The sequence below is a fragment of the Mobula hypostoma genome, chromosome 1 (assembly GCF_963921235.1).
Source record: "Mobula hypostoma chromosome 1, sMobHyp1.1, whole genome shotgun sequence".
NCBI classification, from domain to species: domain Eukaryota; kingdom Metazoa; phylum Chordata; class Chondrichthyes; order Myliobatiformes; family Myliobatidae; genus Mobula; species Mobula hypostoma.
Window position 1 is genome coordinate 102075384 of NC_086097.1, and position 20214 is coordinate 102095597.

The following is a 20214-nucleotide window of genomic DNA, read 5'->3' on the forward strand; positions in this document are numbered from 1 at the left end:
AATCAGCTTCTGTGTGGTTACCCTCCCATGGGGAAGAAAGGGAGGCGGGTGAAAGGAGAGGATGGTGAAGATTACCTTAGCTCTTCAGAGCATTTTGTACAAAGATGGGATGCAAAATGTGAAGAGGCCTTTCAGTTGCTGAAGGAGGTACTGATGAAAGCACCTGTGCTGGTTTTTGCCGACCCCTGATTGCTATATGCACTGCATACAGATGCCAGCAGGGAGGGCTTAGGGGGTGTTCTGTATGAGGATCAGGGCACAGGGTTGAGACCTGTAGCGTTTGTCACCCTCTGAGCAAAACAACCCCACACACAAGTTGGAGTTCCTGGCATTGAAGTGGGCTGTGGTGGATAAGCTAAGTGACTATCTATATGGTGCCAAGTACAAGGTGAGGACTGACAACAACCCATTAACTTATTTCCTGACTTCGGTAAAATTGGATGCCACTGGCCATCAGTGGTTGGCAGCGTTGTTTGCCCATGATTTCAGCCTGAAGTACCAGCCAGGGCGTTGGAACTTTGATGTTGATGCATTGTCCTGATACGTGCCAGTTTTCCATCATGGGGAAGGCAAAGGAAAGGCAGGGCAGAATCAAGCAGTAGGTCATTTGGGAGCTTCTGATGGTGCCATTCCACAAGCTTACTGTCACCTGAGTGCTCTGAAAACAAAGCAGTTGCCGGATTTGAGTTCTGGGGAAGTGGCCACCACTCAGTGAGGTGACCTGTGCATAGATACCGTTTGGTCAGCGATTGCAAAAGGGGACATGGCCCAAGCAGACAAGGTGCAACACTTTACGGTGTCTCTGCTACTGAGAGAATGGCCCAGATTCTATGGTGGGTCAGCATTTTTTTCCTCTATTATTGTGTATTTCATTGTACTGCTGTTGCATGGACAACAAATTTCACAACATATGCCGGAGAAATTAAACCGGATTCTGATTCTGATCTACTTCTCCACTTTTGCTGAGATGTTGGTACTGTCCTCTGCCTGGTGATTAATAGATTCCAAATACTAATATGTGTTTCAGCCATGATCTCTGGCTCCATGCATAGATTCCTATTTTAATCTTTATTTAGCCCAGCCCTCTTACTATCCATTTTTGTTAGTATAGAAGACATTGAGGTTTCTCTTGTTAACTTCAACACTCTAAAAGTCGAAGTCAGATTTATTGTCATATGCTCAAGTACTTGCAGCTGCATTCCAGGTACATAGCATCATACAAGCAGCATTCATAAGAAAAAGATAAAATAAGCATAAATTATACAGAATTTTTACATGAAAGGATATAATTAGAACAAAAATGTCAATTTTGTGCAGTGTTCAAAGTAGTAATGCTAAATTGTAGTGATTAAGGCTATGGCAGTTGGTCAGGAATCAAATGTTTGCAGAGAAGTAGTTGGTTCTTAAACTTGGTGGTGTGAGATTTAATTCTCTGTACCTCCTACCTGATGGTATCTGCAAGAAAAGAAGATGGCTCAGAGTCATCTTCTTTCTCTCTGACCTTTTATTAACTTTTCCACTTTGTTTTCTATATTTAGCCTGGTGTCTCCATTTGTATTATAAGACCTTAAGATACAGGAGCATAATTAGGCCATTTGGCCCATTGAGTCTGCTCTGCCATTCCATCATGATGATCCATTTTTCCTCTCGGCCTCAATCTCCTGCTTTCTCGCCTCAAACAATCAAGAATCTATCAACTTCTGCCTTAAATATACCTAATGACTGGACCTCCACAGCTGTATGTGGAAACAAATTCCATAGGTCCACCACTCTGGCTAAAGAATTTCGTCCTCATCTCCTTTCTAAAAAGATGCCCTTCTATTTTGAGGCTGTGTCCTCTGATCATAGACTCTCCCACCATAGGAAATATCCTCTCCACATCCACTCTGTCAAGACTTTTCAACATTCAATAGGTTTCAATTAGCCCACCCCTCATTCTTCTGAATTCTAGTGAATACAGGCCCAGAGCCATCAAACACTCTTCATATGACGAGCGATTCAATCCTGGACAATCTGGCAATAAAAACCTATCTTTGACCTCTGATGTTTCAGTCTGATGCCATTCAATGGTGTACATGTTCTTTCTTTAGTATTATCTACTGCTCCTATTCCTTTGTCCATCTTCTACTTATTGCTAATACTGTATGCTGATGCTTTAGACATCTGCTATGAATGTAAAACAGTCATTGGAACATAACGGTGCAGTAAACGTAGGTATCAGAATCAAACTTAATTTCAAAAATAAAATCTTTTTTTAATTTTTGGAATATTAGTCTGAAGACAAATAAAGTAACCCAAACAAAATTAGTAGTTTAGAGCCAGCAAGATACTACCAATTCCAAATTGCCATTAATTTTGCTTTAGTGGATCTATATATATCATACACAAAGCATAATATTTTCAGGCTAATCTACTCTGAGAAAAGTTTGGAAATACCTGAAGTTGTCATCAGATCACTAATATCCAGAAGCAACATTGGAGCAAATTGCAAACTGTAGCTAGTGGAGCAGTAAGAAATTCCAGACTGCAGCTTCAGATTTTCATGTAGGAGACCTTCAGTTTTGTAGAGTGAGTGAGAAAGATTAATACTGCCTGTTTCACAAATGTTACAGCCGCAAAGTCTACGTCATTTAAATAACAGCACAGCTTCATTCCTGTTCCAAATTTATAAAAGGAATGTCTTATCAATGATAAGAAGAGTCCATAATAATGGGCATTTCATTCATTGGATTTTTATTGTATTTATTTAGTTAATATATGAATCATTTAATCTGTCTAGTGGTATCTCTAACTTAAATTCATCTGAGAACGGTTCTTGGTTACATCTAAATTGCCCATCTCACAATTAAGGGAATACAAATTTAGCATATTCAGTAAACACTTGAAAGATTCAGCAGGCCAGACAACACTTGTGGAGCAAGAAACAGAATAATGTAAACACGAGGAATTCTGCAGATGCTGGAAATACAAGCAACACACATCAAAATTGCTGGTGAACGCAGCAGGCCAGGCAGCATCTCTAGGAAGAGGTACAGTTGATGTTTCGGGCTGAGACCCTTGTCAACTGTACCTCTTCCTAGAGACGCTGCCTGGCCTGCTGCGTTCACCAGCAACTTTGATGTGTGTTAACAGAATAATGTTTCAGGTCAATGATCTTTCATCAGAACTGGAAAAAGTTGGAAAGCAATATACTTAATTTACAGGTGGAAGTGATTTGCAAAAGGAATGTTTGAAATTGGATGGAGATTGGGTGACTGAAATGGTGGTAGAGCAGAGGGGAGAGAAGGTTATTCATTACTATCTATGTAACTCTCTCGCTCTCGAGATTGTTGCGAATTCTCAGATCACAGAACTTTGCAGGGTGGGGAAGGAGAGGAGAGGGGGAGCGGTGCGACAGACTTACAATACCATAAATCAGCGTGTTGTTTTGTTATGGCCTTCCGCCTCGCTGTGAAAAGGGACACCTTTTTTTCCCTCTATTAGAGAGAGAGCCTGTGGCAGGTCGAATTGTTGGGTGAACAACTAGTTTTTGTCGTACTCCTTATCATGGTCTTTATGGGGGGGGGCCTTGCTATTGCTCGTTTGGTGATTAGAGGGTGCTGATGCTTTTTTGTGAAAATGGGTGGAAGTAGGGGAGGATTGTTGCTTTGCTGCTTGTGTGTGGGGGGGAGTTGGAGGGGGCTTTGGGGTCTAATGTTCTAACTGTCTTTCATTCTTTGGGGAACTCCAGTTTTCATGGATGTCTGGGAAGAAAAAGAATATCAGGATGTATATTGTATATATTTCTCTGATATTAAATGGAACTATTGAATCTATTTTCATAATTTAAACCTCTCCATTTTGATACCAGTCTAATGACTGCACAGCAACCCCTTACAAAACCAATATATCAGAAACATGGTGTCCAGAACTAGAAGTTGTGCTCCGGATGTTTACCAAACAAATTTTTATTAACATATTTCCATGCGTGGTAACCCAGTCCCCTGAGAAAAAGAACAATATTTAATTCTTCTCTAGATTTCTCACCCTAAAACTCTGCATTTCCTTCTTTCTTACTTTCCTTCCTTCTTTTGATGCTCATCTTGTAAAGATGGTTACTTTGTTTATATTAATTTTCTTTTGTACCTGTCCACTAGCTTTTAGCTATTCTTAAATGTACCTTGCCTTGTGGATTAACTTCAATATTCTGCCAGCTTGCCTATTTTCCTATTTAACTTTCAAATCCTTTTGCACTGCTAGACTCCACAGGAATGAAATAATTGTTATTTGATCATTAAATGCTGGTACAAAGAAACGAGTGAAGCTTCCTAGCATTATGTACATTTGCTGTTGTAATCAGTTTGACTTTCTGCAGGAGGCAGTCGGGGAGACATTGGAAGAATTGTGGATATCATATAATTTAATAGAGAAGCTTAAAGGAATTCATGCTATGAAGCAGCTACAAGTACTATACATGTCGAACAACCTAGTGAAGGATTGGGGTACGTTCCATGTCTTTTTTTTTAAGAAAAACTTGCATTTCTTCAGAGCATATAATAACATCAAAACATAAAAATGCTTTATCATCAATGAAATATTTTTGAAATACAGCCTCTGTTCTCATGCAAGAAGCAGGATGACCGATTTGTGTTTGATGTGATTCAACACTCATGGTTGAGGAATAAATATTGGTCAGTATAGCAGCAAAAACTCACCTAGCGCCCTTCAAAATAGTGTAAGTTAGTCCTTTATGGGAATATTTGCACTTCACCAGCAAACAATACTGTTTCTTTGGCCCTTAAAGCTATGATTGAGTCTTCCGTACAAAAGTTACTTCTTAGAAATACCACACAGTAACAGGCCATTCTGATCCAACGAGCCTGCACTGCCGATTACACCCACATAATGAATTACCCTACAGATCCATATTCTTCAACGAGCCTGCACTGCCAATTATACCTATATAATGAATTACCCTACTGATCCATATTCTTCAACGAGCCTGCACTGCCAATTATATCTATATAATGAATTACCTTACTGACCCATATTCTTTTTACATTATATGTCAATGATTTGGATTATGGAATTGATGGCTTTGTTGTTAAGTTTGCAGACAGTACAAAGATAGGTGGAGGAGCAGGTATTTTTGAGGAAATAGAGAGGCTACGGAAGGACGTAAACAAATCAGAAGAGTGGGCAAAGAAAAGGCATTTAGAATTCAGTGCTGGGAAGTGTATGGTCATGTCTCGGGGTACTTGGAAGGCACATGATAAAATAAGCCATAGTCAGCAGGTTTCCTCGAGGGAAAATCTTGCCTGACAAATCTGTTGGAATTCTTTGAAATAATAAGCAGCATAGACAAGGGAGAATCGGATGATGTTGTGTACTTGGATTTTCAGAAGGTCTTTGACAAAGTGCCACGCATGAGGCTGCTTAACAAGCTACGAGCCCATGATGTAACAGGAAAGATTCTAGCATGGATAGAGCAGTGGCTGATTGGCAGGAGGCAAAGAATGGGAATATGACAGGTGGTGTTCCACAGGGGTCTATGTTGGGACTGATACTTTTTACATTATGTATCAGTGATTTGGATGATGGAATTGATGTCTTTGTTGCAAAGTTTACATATGATATGAAGATAGGTGGAGGGGCAGGTAGGTTTGAGGAAGTAGAGAGGCTACAGAAGGAGTTAGGCAGATTAGGAGAATGGGCAAAGAAATGGTAGATGGAATATTGTGTTGGGAAGTGTATGGTCATGCACATTGGTAGAAGAAATGAAAGGGTTGACTATTTTCTAAATGGACAGCCTCCCGGATGGCCATATCTGCACCCGGTGTGTCGAGCTGCAGCTCCTAAGGGACCGAGTTAGGGAACTGGAGATGCAGCTCGATGACCTGCGCCTGGTCAGGGAGGTGATAGAAAGGAGTTATAGGCAGGTGGTCACGCCAGGGCCAGGGGAGACAGACAAGTGGGTCACCTTTAGGAGGGGGAAGGGGAGGAGTCAGGTACTAAAGAGTACCCCTGTGGCTGTACCCCTTGGCAATAAGTACTCCTGTTTGAGTACTGTTCGGGGGGGGGGGGGAACAGCCTACCTGGGGGAAGCGACAATGGCCGTGCCTCTGGCACAGAGTCTGGCCCTGTGGTTCAGAAAGGTAGGGAAAGGAAGAGGATGGCAGTAGTGATAGAGGACTCTATAGTTAGGGGCTCAGACAGGCAATTCTGTGGTCGCAGGAAAGAAACTCGGACGGTAGTTTGCCTCCCAGGTGCCAGGGTCCGGGATGTTTCAGATCGAGATATCCTGCAGTGGGAGGGAGAACAGCCAGAGGTCTGGTACCAATGACATAGGTAGGAAAAGGGAAGAGGTCCTGAAAAAAAGAGTACAGGGAGTTAGGAAGAATGTTGAGAAGCAGGACCGCAAAGGTAGTAATCTCTGGATTACTGCCTGTGCCACACAACAGTGAGAATAGGAATAGAATGAGGTGGAGGATAAATGCGTGACTGAGAGTTTGGAGCAGGGGGCAGGGGGCAGGGATTCAGATTTCTGGATCATTGGGACCTCTTTTGGGGCAGATGTGACCTGTACCAAAAGGACAGATTGCACTTGAATCCCAGGGGGACCAATATCCTGCCGGGGAGGTTTGCTAAGGCTACTGGGGAGAGTTTAAACTAAAATTGTTGGGGGGTGGGAACCGAACTGAAGAGACTGGGGAAGAGGAGGTTGGCTCACAAATAGAGCAAGCTTGCAGACAGTGCAAGAGGGAGGATAGGCAGGTGATAGAGAAGGGACGCGCTCAGACTGAAGGTTTGAGATGCATCTATTTTAACACAAGGAGTGTTGTGAACAAAGTGGATGAGCTTAGAGCGTGGATCAGTACTTGGAGCTATGATGTTGTGGCCATTAAAGACTTGGATGGCTCAGGGACAGGAATGGTTACTTCGAGTGTCAGGTTTTAGATGTTTCAAAAAGGACAGGGAGGGAGGCAAAAGAGGTGGGGGCATGGCACTGTTGATCAGAGATAGTGTCACGGCTGCAGAAAAGGTGGACGCCATGGAGGGATTGTCTACTGAGTCTCTGTGGGGGAGGTTAGGAACAGGAGGGGGACAATAATTTGGTGTTTTTTATAGGCTGCCCAATAGTAACAGGGATATTAAGGAGCAGATAGGGAAGCAGGTCCTAGAACGGTGTAATAATAACAGAGTTGTCGTGATGGGAGATTTTAATTTCCCAAATATCGATTGGCATCTCCCTAGAGCAAGGGGTTTAGATGGGGTGGGGTTTGTTAGGTGTGTTCAGGAAGGTTTCTTGACACAATATGTAGATGAGCCTGCAAGAGGAGAGACTGTACTTGATTTGGTATTGGGAAATTAACCTGGTCAGGTGTCAGATCTCTCAGTGGGAGAGCATTTTGGAGATAGTGATCATATTTCTATCTCCTTTACTATAGCATTGGAGAGAGATAGGAACAGACAAGTTCGAAAAGCGTTTAATTGGAGTAAGGGAAATTATGAGGCTATCAGGCAGGAAATTGGAAGCTTAAATTGGAAACAGATGTTCTCAGGGAAATGTACGGAAGAAATATGGCAAGTGTTTAGGGGATATTTGTGTGGAGTTCTGCATAGGTGCGTTCCAATGAGACAGGGAAGTTATGGTAGGGTACAGGAATTATGGTGTACAAAGGCTGTAATAAATCTAGTCAAGAAGAAAAGAAAAGCTTACAAAAAGTTCAGAGAGCTAGGTAATGTTAGAGATCTAGAAGATTATAAGACTAATAGGAAGGAACTTAAGGAGAAAATTAGGAGAACCAGAAGGGGCCATGAGAAGGCCTTGACAGGCAGGATTAAGGAAAATCCCAAGGCATTCTGCAAGTATCTGAACAGCAAGAGGATAAGACATGAAAGAATAGGACCTATCAAGTGTAACAGTGGGGAAGTATGTATGGAACCTGAGGAAATAGCAGAGGTACTTAATGAATACTTTACTTCAGTATTCACTATGGAAAAGGATCTTGGTGATTGTAGTGATGACTTGCAGCAGACTGAAAAGCTTGAGCATGTAGATATTAAGAAAGAGGATGTGCTGGAGCTTTCGGAAAGCATCAAGTTGGATAAGTTGCTGGGACCGGATGAGATGTAACCCAGGCTACTGTGGGAGGGGAGGGAGGAGATTGCTGAGCCTCTGACGATTATCTTTGCATCATCAGTGAGGATGGGAGAGGTTCCGGAGGATTGGAGGGTTGCGGTTGTTGTCCCTTTATTCAAGAAAGGGAGTAGAGATAGCCCAGGAAATTATAGACCAGTGAGTGTTATTTCAGTGGTTGGTAAGTTGATGGAGAAGATCCTGAGAGGCAGGATTTATGAACATTTCAAGAGGTATAATATGATTAGGAATAGTCAGCATGGCTTTGTCAAGGGCAGGTCATGCCTTACGAGCCTGATAGAATTTTTTGAGAATGTGACTAAACACATTGATGAAGGAAGAGCAGTAGATGTAGTGTATATGGATTTCAGCAAGGCATTTGATAAGGTACCCCATGCAAGGCTTATTGAGAAAGTAAGGAGGCATGGGATCGAAGGGGACATTGCTTTGTGGATCCAGAACTGGCTTGCCCACAGAAGGCAAAGAGTGGCTGTAGACGGGTCATATTCTGCATGGAGGTCAGTCACCAGTGGAGTGCCTCAGGGATCTGTTCTGGGGCCCTTACTCTTTGTGATTTTTATAAATGACCTGGATGAGGAAGTGGAGGGATGGGTTAGTATGTTTGCTGATGACACAAAGGTTGGAGGTGTTGTAGATAGTATGGAGGGCTGTCAGAGGTTACAGTGGGACATTGATAGGATGCAAAACTGGGCTGAGAAGAGGCAGATGGAGTTCAACCCAGATAAGTGTGAAGTGGTTCATTTTGGTAGGTCAAATATGATGGCAGAATATAGTATTAATGGTAAGACTCTTGGCAGTGTGGAGGATCAGAGGGATCTTGGGTCCGTGTCCATAGGACACTCAAAGCTGCTGCGCGGGTTGACTCTGTGGTTAAGAAGGCGTACGGTGTATTGGCCTTCTTCAATCGTGGAATTAAATTTAGGAGCCGAAAGGTAATGTTGCAGCTATATAGGACCCTGGTCAGACCCCACTTGGAGTACTGTGCTCAGTTCTGGTTGCCTCATTACAGGAAGGATGTGGAAGCTATAGAAAGGGTGCAGAGGAGATTTACAAGGATGTTGCCGAGATTGGGGAGCATGCGTTATGAGAATAGGTTGAGTGAACTCGGACTTTACTCCTTGGAGCGACGGAGGATGAGAGATGACCTGATAGAGGTGTATAAGATGATGAGAGGCATTGATCGTGTGGATAGTCAGAGGCTTTTTCCCAGAGCTGAAATGGTTGCCACAAGAGGACACAGGTTTAAGGTGCTGGGGAGTCAGTACAGAGGAGATGTCAGGGGTAAAGAGAGTGGTGAGTGCGTGGAATTGGCTGCCGGCAACAGTGGTGGAGGCGGATACGATAGGGTCTTTTAAGAGACTTTTGGATAGGTACATGAAGCTTAGAAACATAGAGGGCTATGGGTAAGCCTAGTAATTTCTAAGGTAGGGACATGTTCAGCACAACTTTGTGGCCCAAAGGGCCTGTGTTGTGCTGTAGGTTTTCTGTGTTTCTATGGACAGAAAATATTTAAAAATCTGAGGCACAAAGGGATTTGCAAGTCCTTGTGTGGGATTCCCTAAAGGTTAATTTGCAGGTTGAGTCTGGTGAGGAAGGCAAATGCGATGTTAGCACTCATTTCAGGACGACTAGAATATAAAAGCAAGGTTGTAATGTTGAGACTTTATAAATCACTGGTGAAACCTTACTTGGAGTACTGTGAGCAGTTTTGAGCCCCTTATCTCAGAAAGGAAGTGCAGAAACTGGAGAGGGTTCAGAGGAGGTTCATGAAAATGATTCCAGGATTAAACGGCTTGTCATATGAAGAACGTTTGATGGCTCTGGGCCTCTATTGAATAGAATTTAGAAGAATGAAGGGGGACCTAATTGAAGCCTATCAAATGTTGAAAGGCCTTGTTAGAGTGGATATGGAGAGGATGCTTCCTATAGTGGGACTGTCTAAAACTGGAGGATATAGCCTCAGAATAATGGGGGGGGGGGTGTCCTTTTATAATGAAGATGAGGAATTTCTTTAGCCAGGGAGTATTGAATCTGTGGAATTCATTGCCACAGGCAGCTGTGAAGGCCAAGTCTTTAGGTATATTTAAGGCAGAGTTTGATAGATTCTTGATTGGTCAGGGCATAAAGGAATATGAGGGGGAAAGGCAGGAAATTGGGGCTGAGAGAAAAAAATGGATCAGCCATGATTAAATGGCGGAGCAGACTCGATGGGCCAAATGGTCTAATTCTGCTCCTATGTCTTATGGTCTTATGATCATGTATATCTTTGGAATGTGGGAGGAAACGAGCACCCAGAGTAAACCCACGGGGAGAACATGGAAAGTCTTTACAGACAGTAGTGGGAAACTGTCTACAAATACTAATGAAACATAAGAAATGCTGCCTGACCTGCTGAGCTCCTCCAGCATTTTGTGTATATTATAAATACTAATGCAGATTGCAGGTCTCTGAATTCCCTCAGTATCCTGCAGTGTTGGAAACTGGGGTAAAATCTGTCTTTGGTTGTTATTAGAATCAGGTGTATTATCACCAGCATGTGACGTGAAATTTGTTAACTTAGCAGCAACAGTTCAATGCAATACATAATTTAGCAGAGAGAGAGAAAAAAATAATAAATAAAACATAATAAATAAACAAGTAAATCAATTACGTATATTGAATAGATTTTTTAAAATGTACAAAAACAAATACTGTATATTTTTAAAAAAGTGAGGTAATGTCCAAATCTTCAATGTCCATTTAGGATTCGGATGGCAGAGGAGAAGAAGCTGTTCCTGAATTGCTGAGTGTGTGCCTTCAGGCTTCTGTACCTCCTGCCTGATGGTAACAGTGAGAAAAGGGCATGCCCTGGGTGCTGGAGGTCCTTAATAATGGACTCTGCCTTTCTGAGACACCGCTCCCTAAAGATGTCCTGGGTACTTTGTAGGCTAGTGCCCAAGATGGAGCTGACTAGATTTACAACCTTCTGCAGCTTCTTTCGGGCCTGTGCAGTAGCCCCTCCATCCCAGACGGTGATGCAGCCAGTCAGAATTCTCTCCATGGTACAACTATAGAAGTTTTTGAGTGTATTTGTTGACATGCCAAATCACTTCAAACTCCTAATAAAGTATAACCACTGTCTTGCCTTCTTTATGACTACATTGATATGTTGGGACCAGGTCAGATCCTCAGAGATCTTGACACCCAGGAACTTGAAGCTGCTCACTCTCTCCACTTCTGATCCCTCTATGAGGATTGGTATGTGTTCCTTCATCTTACCCTTCCTGAAGTCCGCAATCAGCTCTTTTGTCTTATTGACATTGAGAGTCAGGTTGTTGCTGCGGCACCACTCCACTAGTTGGCATATCTCACTCCTGTACGCCCTCTCGTCACCACCTGAAATTCTACCAACAATGGTTGTATCGTCAGCAAGTTTGTAGATGGTATTTGAGCTATGCCTAGCCACATAGTCATGTGTATACAGAGAGTAGAGCAGTGGGCTAAGCACACACCCCTGAGGTGAGCCAGTGTTGATCGTCAGTGAGGAGGATATGTTATCACCAATCCACAACTGTGGTCTTCCAGTTAGGAAGTCGAGGATCCAATTTACAAGGGAGGTACAGAGGCCCAGGTTCTGCAACTTCTCGATCAGAATTGTGGGAATGATGGTATTAAATGCTGAGCTATAGTTGATGAACAGTATCCTGACAGGTGTTTGTGTTGTAGGTGGTTTAAAGCCATGTGGAGAGCCATTGAGATTGCGTCTGCTGTTGACCTATTGCGGCGATAGGCAGATTGCAATGGGTTCAGGTCCTTGCTGAGGCAGGAGTTCAGTCTAGTCATAACCAACCTCTCAAAGCATAAATGCATGTAAGATTATCTGTTTTTGGTGTATCTGTCTCTGGGCATTCCATTCTTGTGAATCAGTGGAATGAAGTGTGCTGAGACGGGTCCACCAGTCACAATTGTGGAGACCATAGCTGAATTTTTACCCTATAATGTGTTTTTTAAAGCTCCAAGGAAATGTTACATTCATACTGGCTTTCTCAGCCCAATTTTAAGCTTGATTAAGCCACTTTGATGTGACTCCATCCTTAATCTTCCTTAACCTTTTTTAAAAAAAGGAGCTATTAAGTTAAAAATATTTGAATATAATTATCTAGAAAATAGATTATGATTACAATTTTCTTTCTTGGTCCTCTGTGTATCTGAAGCATTGGAGCAGGGACAGATATGTACAGTGAGATACAATCCATATGCAACATTATTTCCTGGAAATTCAAGGGTACATATGCAGCCTGTGCCATCCATAAGCAACTCCTGTAAGAGCAGGCATTCTCAGCCCCTGCAGCACTTGCTTTTTATGTGACCTAAGGGTGATTTCTCAAAGAGTTTACCAAGAGCTTCTATGAACCCAGTTCAGGTTTGTAGCTTTTGAGTGATTTATTTGCTTGACTTTCCCAAGGCAGCACTTCCACTGAGCTCCCAGCACTTATCCAGGCCCCATCCACCCACTAATTGTGATTAAATTACTTATCTGGCAAACAAGAGTTCTGGACCATTGTTCCATTTCCACTATGAATGCTGGGAAATTTAAATTAAACAAGTATATCTTGAATAAAAATAATAAATTTCTTTCAGTAACAATAACCACGAAGCTAATGGTTTTGCTGTAAAGATCCATCTGAGTTCCAATCTGCAATTTAAGTTTAGTAAATAATCTAGAATTTAAACAAATCTAGTCATTAGTAATGATACATAATTTCCACCACTATCCCTGGCTATATATAGCAATATTGTACAGCTGGTCTAATTAGTTTGTTAGGAGATTGCTTACTGCCTCTTGTATAGTCTTTGTATGCTGTTATCACACTGTACTGTATTACAGATTCACAAGTTTAGCCCTCCATTTTTATGTTGGCTCAGTGCTACTGACATGTTCAATTCCAGTCACAACTCTTGGTCAAATAAAGTGTGCACAAAACAACATCCAAGCATGGACCGGAAAAGTGACAAGTAATATTTATGTCAAAGAAATGTAGGCAAGAAGGAATCTAGTCTCTGACCCTTGACAGTTAATAGCATTACTATTGCAGTGTTTTCACTATCAATGATCTGGGGCTCAGTACTGATGAGAAACTCAGTCCAAGTTTCTAGCACCAAGAAACCAAGGATTTAGGTGCAAGGGAACACCATCACATGCAGGTCTTCTCCAAGTCACATGCCATCAAGGCTTTGAAATATATTAGTGTTCCTTCCTTGTAACATTATCCAAATCCTGGGTCCTCCCTATCTATCTGGATTACTGGAACCAGTATGACTACAATGTTTACAAAGGTGGCTCACTACCATCTTCTCAAGGACAATTAGAGATGGAAATAGACTCTGGAATTGCTATAGACATGCAGATCCTGAAAATTAATCTATATTGCTAGGGTAAAGAGGTTTACTGATTATATAATGCCTTGGTGAACATGCACCTGGAGTATTGTGTACAGTTTTAGTTTATCTTTAAAAAAAAAACAATATATTTGCCATGCAGGAGTGCAGTGGAGATTCACTGGATAAGTTCCAGGGATATCAGGTTTGTTATGAGTTGAGATGAAGTGGATCTCTGAGGCAGCTCATCACTACCTTCCTGAGCAAAATTCCTGGGGATTCTCTTGGCTGAGGAGTACTAAACTAAGGCTCGGCTTGTTAGAATAAAGGGCTGAGTTGAAACCAGCTGAGAGGGAAGATAGATGGGTGGGGTTGAAGTGAGAAGTTGGGAGGTGGTAGGTAGGAAATGTAAATGGCTGAAGAAGATGAATTCTGACAGGACAGGGGAGTGGACCATGAGAGAAAGAGGAGGAGGAGGGGCATCAGGGTAAGGTGAAGGTCAGGCAAGGAGAAGAGCAGGGATAAGAGAGGAGCCACAATGGGGAATGGAAAAAGGAGGGGAAGGGGGTGTGAAATTACCAGAAGTTAGAGAAATCAATATTCATGCTGTCAGGTTGGAGGCTACCCAGACGGATTGCAAGGTGTTGCTCCTCTAACCTGAGAGTAGCCTCATCGTGGCAGTAGAGGTGACCATAGATTGACATGTCAGGATAGGAATAGGCAGTGGAATTAAAATGGTTGGCTGGAAAATCCTGTTTGTGTGGGGGCAGCAAAGGTGCTTGACAAAACGGTATCCTAACATGGCTCTTTATTCCTCTCCAGAGATGCTGCCTGACTCCTGAATTCCTCCAGAATTTTGCCCATCAAGACTGCTCTGCCATTTCATCTTGGCTGATCCATTTCCCTCTCAGCCCAAATCTCCTGCCTTCTCCCCATAACCCTTCATGTCCTGACTAATCAAAAATCTGTCAACCTCTACCTTAAATATACCCAATGACTGGCCTCCACAATGGCCTGTGGCAACAAATACAAATTCTATAGATTCACCACTCGCTGGCTAAAGAAATTCCTCTTCATCTCCGTTCTAAATGGATGTCCCTCTATTCTGAGGCTGTGCTCCACAATAGACTATATACAAACTTAGCATTTGTAATATCACAGTAATCACTGCAAATCTTGTGGCATTCTGCATATATAAAGCAGCTATTTAAATGCTTGCATTTAAGAAAATGACAGGTTTATGCTCCAGGCGTATTTTTGGCATTTATGTTTGTAGAGCATAAAATTCTCTCACTATCAGTAACATGAGAAGTGTTAAATCTCCCTTTTTTGTTCCACTTTCTGCCCAGTGTACAAGGCCAGTTGGCCCCTTGAGACTTCTTTGCCACTTCTCTGACTTTAACTTTGGCTATGCATTCCTATGTTAGCATTTCAACCCCTTCTCACCCTCCCCCCACCTTCCCACCCACCAACCTTGTCTGACAAGACTCTGTCTACATCTACTTTAAAAGGGTCAAACATTCCTCTTGCAATGAGCTTTGAGGAAAGGGTCCAAAGATTCTTGACCTGCTGAGAGGAAAATATGCACATCATTTGCCTTAAATTCTTAGGCTCTCCTAAAAGGGGGATGCTTGCTCTTGTAGGTTCTCCCACAAGAGGAAGCATTCCCTGTGTCAGAGCTCCTCAGGATTTTGTATGCAATGTGCAGGAGAGCATAATAACCATTAGGCAACTATTTACCCCCTCTGACTTGGACTGCCTTACCTCTTTGAAGAAATATTAATTCCGGTGAGGGTGCAGGTAATGAATTTTTATTTATTCATAGGATAGCAATTAGTTACCAATTTCCTTATCAAACTCTCCTCTCCCTCAGCACTGCCCACTCCCTAACCTTGCCACTCCTCTCTATCCCTACCTACCCCATCTTTCTTCCCCTTACCCACCTCCTTGCCCTCTTATTCCCCCAGTCAATCCCCTCTACTTGCCCCCAATCTTGCACAGTCACCCACTTCCGACACCCCCATTGTCAGCTACCCCCCGCCACTCCCTCTCTCACCATCCACCTCAACCCTCTACCTGCACTCAGTTTCTCATAATTGTCTTTGTTGCCTTTAGCTGAGTTTAGCAAGCTAGCCGATCTTCCTAACCTGGTTGACCTTGTATTTGTGGGGAACCCATTAGAAGAGAAGTATTCGTCTGAAGGCACCTGGGTGGATGAAGCAACAAGGAGACTCACCCGGCTGAAAAAACTGGATGGTATGTCAATTAGGCCAATACGTACTTCATAATGGGCATAGAAGGAGGCTGTACTGCCTATTGAAAATATATGTTAGCTAATGATCCCAAAATGTCTATTAACTATCCTACCCTGATCCTCCCTTTAGTCAGCTGTATGGGGCTGGAATTGCCAGTGGCCTTAGGATGTGGGGAAAGTATGGGCCTTTACAGTTGAACGCATTGCAACCAATGGTGCAGTTAGGGGCTTGTACGTAAGTGACGCATTGGGAAAAAGCAGCAATCTTGGAGATGGGGCTGAAGGAGGGTACTGAAAAAGGAGGAATGAGTTTGTGGATCTAATTTAAAACTAAGATTTTATATCTGAAGATATTGGGATCTGTGGGTGAAGGGGTTGGATACAAAATTCAATGCAAGCAGTAAATCTTTAGCTTAGTTTATGACAGATATAAAGTAGAAGCCTAGCAGGTTGCAAGTTACAGTGGTGAGCAAGACCAATCTTAAAACAATACATCTTTAAAACTGCCACACAGTGGTTGAATCAGGTTTATTGATATTCCTTTCTGGCAAGTAAGGGTCACACTGACTGATTGTTTGCAAAGATGATGAAGGTAGATCTTAGTAATCACCCGGAGGATTTCAGTATGTAGTGTACTATGCATCGTTCATGTGAGATGTAACTCATATCTGCTTCACCTGTTGTACAACCTGAAGGCTTCTCAATTCAACAGATGGATAGTGTGATGTCCTTGGACAAAGAGGGAAGGAGGGATCCACTGCCTAATCAATTCCTCATGGTGCTCAGGCATTGAAGGCTCTGGCAAGTTCCTCATGGTGCTCTGGCAAGAAATTCTGAAGATACTGGAAATCTGAAGCAACACACACAGCAGGTCAGGCAGCACCACTGGAGAGGATTAAACAGTGGATATTTCATGCCCCAACCCTTCATTGGATGAAACATCAACTGCTTACAAAGAGAAAATGAAGCATGAGGATCCAGTACAGAAAGTCATACAAGGCTGCTGTGAGGTGACCCTGACCTATACAGGAAATCCACACTCAGTGGCCTCTTAATTAGGCACATCTGCACACCTGCTTGTTATTGCAAATATCAGCCAATCATGTTGCCATCACCTTAATGCAGAAAATCATGCAGACAGAGTCAAGAGGTTTGAGTAGCCTCCAACTTGATGGCATAAACATCAATTTCTCGAACTTCTGGTAATTGCCCCCCACCCCTTCACCATTCCCCATTCCTGTTTCCCTCTCTCACCTTATCTCCTTACCAGCCCATCATCTCCCTCTGGTGCTCCTCCCCCTTCCCTTTCTTACATGATCGTCTACCCTCTCCTATCTGAATCCCCCTTTTCTGCCACTTTATCTTTTTCACCTATCAATTTCCCAGCTCTTTACTTCACCCCTCGCCCTCTCCCATTTTCACCTATCACCTACTAACTTGTACTTCTACCTCCCCTCCCCTCCACCTTCTTGCTCTAACTTCTCATCTTTTTTCTTAAGTCCTGATGAACGGTCTCTGCCTGAAACGTTGACTGTTAACTCTTTTCCATAGATGCTGCCTGGCCTGCTGAGTTCCTCCAGCATTTTGTTTATGTTGCTTATAAAGATTTAGTTGTCATTCAGACCAAACATCAGAATGTAGAAGAAATGTGATCTAAGTGACTTTGACCATGGAATAAATGTTGGTGCCAGATGGGGTGATTTGAGTATCTTAAACTGCTCATCTGGAATTTTCACACAGTGAATTTTCTCTAGAGTGTACAGAGAATGGAGCGAAAAACAAAAAGCATCAAGTGAGCAGCAGTTCTGTGGGCAAAAACACCTGTTAATGAGGGAGGTCAGAGGAGAATGGCCTGACTGGTTCAAGTTGACAGGAAAGTGACAGTAACTCCAATAACAATTTACAACCGTCATGTGCAAAAGAGCATCTCTTCTTCTGGAGAGTGAAGTTCCAGTAAGTGCCTGGCTGGATGGAGTTCCGAGCTGTGTTCTCAGATCCTATATAGATCAGCTACTTTAAAAAGGTCATAATGATGGTAGCACCTCAGAAAAATAAGGCAGTAACTGCCAACTGGTGGCTCTGTCATCCATCATCAGGAAGTCGTTCAAAAGGTAGCCTCGCAGACGACCTCGACCCACTGCATTTCACCTACAGCTGAAGTGGATCCACAGCAGACACCATCTCTCTGGCCCTAGACTTATCTCTGGGAAATCTGGATAACAAAGACATCTGTGTCAGACTTACGTTTGTTGACCATAGCTCCAGCTTCAAGACCATAAATTCCATACAAACTCACCTCCAAAGTCCTAGATCTAGGGGGTAACAGGAGGCCAGAATTAAAAAGGGTGATGAATACAGGTCTGAAGGTGCTATAGTTGAATGCACACAGTATATACAGAATAAGGCAGATGATCTTGTAGCGCAGTTAGAGATTGGCAGATATGAGATTGTGAGCACCTCTGAGTCGTAGTTGAGAGCTTATCATCCAAGGATATGAATTGCATTAAAAGGACATGCAGGTAGGCATAGGGGGTGGGTGGCTTTATTGATTAAAAAAAATTAAATCAAATCCTGAGAAAGAGGTGACATAGGATAGGAAGATGCAGAATCCTTGTAGGTAAAGAAACTGCAAGGGTGAAAAGACCCTGATGGGTGTGATATACCATCCTCCCAACCATAGCCAAGATGTGGGCTACAAATTACAACAGGAGGCAGAAAAGGCATGTAAAAAGGGCAATGTTGCAATAATTATGGGGGATTTCAATAGGCAGGTAGATTGGGGGATATCAGGTTAGTGCTGGATCCCAAAAGAGAGGGAATTTGTAAAATGTCTATGAGATGGCTTTTTAGGGCAGCTTGTGGTTGAACACTGTAGGGGAACAGCAGTTCTGGATTGGGTATTATGTAATGATATAGATTTGATTAAGAGGATAAAGGGGCCCTTAGGAGGCAGTGATCATTGGAAAGGGAACACAGTAGTGTACTTGATATTTCAGTAATATTGTAAATGCATTGTTTGATTAAGCATGCTTTATTTGTTTGCATCTTTCATTATGGGTTATATGTAAGACGTATGTGACTGGCATACGTCATTACGCCACCATATCACATGGGAATGTCTCACTAAACAAAAGGTAAGAAAATCTAAATAGGCAAGTAACCTGGGTTCCTGTGTTTTTCTTTCGATTAATTTCTGGAGTCACAAACATTACAGTGGCGACTGAATGATGTACACTGAATGAATGCGCAGTATTTTGAAACAAAAGAAATAGCCGATGAAAAATGAGCACCATTGTTACTGAGTGCAATATGTGGGAAAGCATACAGTTTGCTTAGAAGTTTAACTGCTCTAACTGAACCCACAGAAATGAACTTTGCTGATGTCATGAACATAATGCAAGAACATTTAAAACTGAAACCATTGTTGATTACAGAACGCTTTAGGTTTCATAAGCGGAATCAAAAGGAAGGGGAGTCCATTTCAGCTTATGTGGCTGAATTGAAGAAGTTGAACATTGTCAGTTCAGTAACAGGCTTAATGATGCACTGACAGATCGTTTAGTTTGTGGAATCTTACAAGAAAGCATTCAAAAATTGCTCCTAACTGAAGCACGACTGACATTTATTAGAGCAGTTGAAATCACTGTAGCAATGGAATGGGCAGCCAAAGACGCAATTGAGTTGCAGTTGAGAATGAAATTGAGCTCGATCAAAAATACCATTTCTGAACAAAAACCTGCCTGGCCGAACAAACTGTTGTATCATTGTGGCAAGGGCTCACATACAACAGACCAATGTAGGTTGATGTCAAACAATAAAACTTTCAGAAAATGCAACAAAGTAGAACACATACAAAGAGCATGTTGGGCAGACAAAAATAAATGGACTGCACAGGGAAGAGAAAAAGATTAAAAGAAAAGTTGCAGTTTCAAAAAGAGCACTAATCTGCACACTGTTGATGAAAACTTTGATTATGATGATGATGATGAGAGTGACTGAGGACTGATTAGCATTTAGATTTACTATATGAAAACTAATAATAGACCAGCAATATGGCTTACACCAGAAGTGAATTAGGATTCTAATTTCCCTGCAGATATCAAATTAGATAGATAGACAGATTGATACTTTATTGACCCTAAAGGAAATTACGGAAACTAAGAACTTGTAGGAAAAAATAACTCCCGTGGGAATGACATTCTTAACAGTGAAGTACAGCAACCAACAAGCCTTGTGTGTTAAAAACAGAGAGCCAGCATTGTAGGACTATTTGCCTAAGACAACTACAACTTGATTGGAGATCCATCCACCATTTGCTTGCCACATCCCCTGCAATGGAGTCAACTGAAAGTGAATTAAAAAGGTCCTGGATGATGCCACAGTAGTGTTCAAGGATGGCATTGGAAAACTCAAACATATCAAGGGTAAAATAGTGCTAAATGAAAATGGAGCCTATGGACAA

General features: G+C 42.3%; 1 protein-coding gene across 1 annotated transcript in view; it reads left to right on the forward strand.

Moving 5' to 3' along the window:
• Nucleotides 1-20214, forward strand: part of dnal1 (dynein, axonemal, light chain 1) — a 114364-nt gene that overhangs the window by 79753 nt on the left and 14397 nt on the right. The window contains exons 6-7 of the mRNA XM_063032882.1: nucleotides 4355-4481; nucleotides 15614-15754. Coding sequence (XP_062888952.1) covers nucleotides 4355-4481; nucleotides 15614-15754 — 268 coding nt within the window. The remainder of the gene's footprint in view (nucleotides 1-4354; nucleotides 4482-15613; nucleotides 15755-20214) is intronic.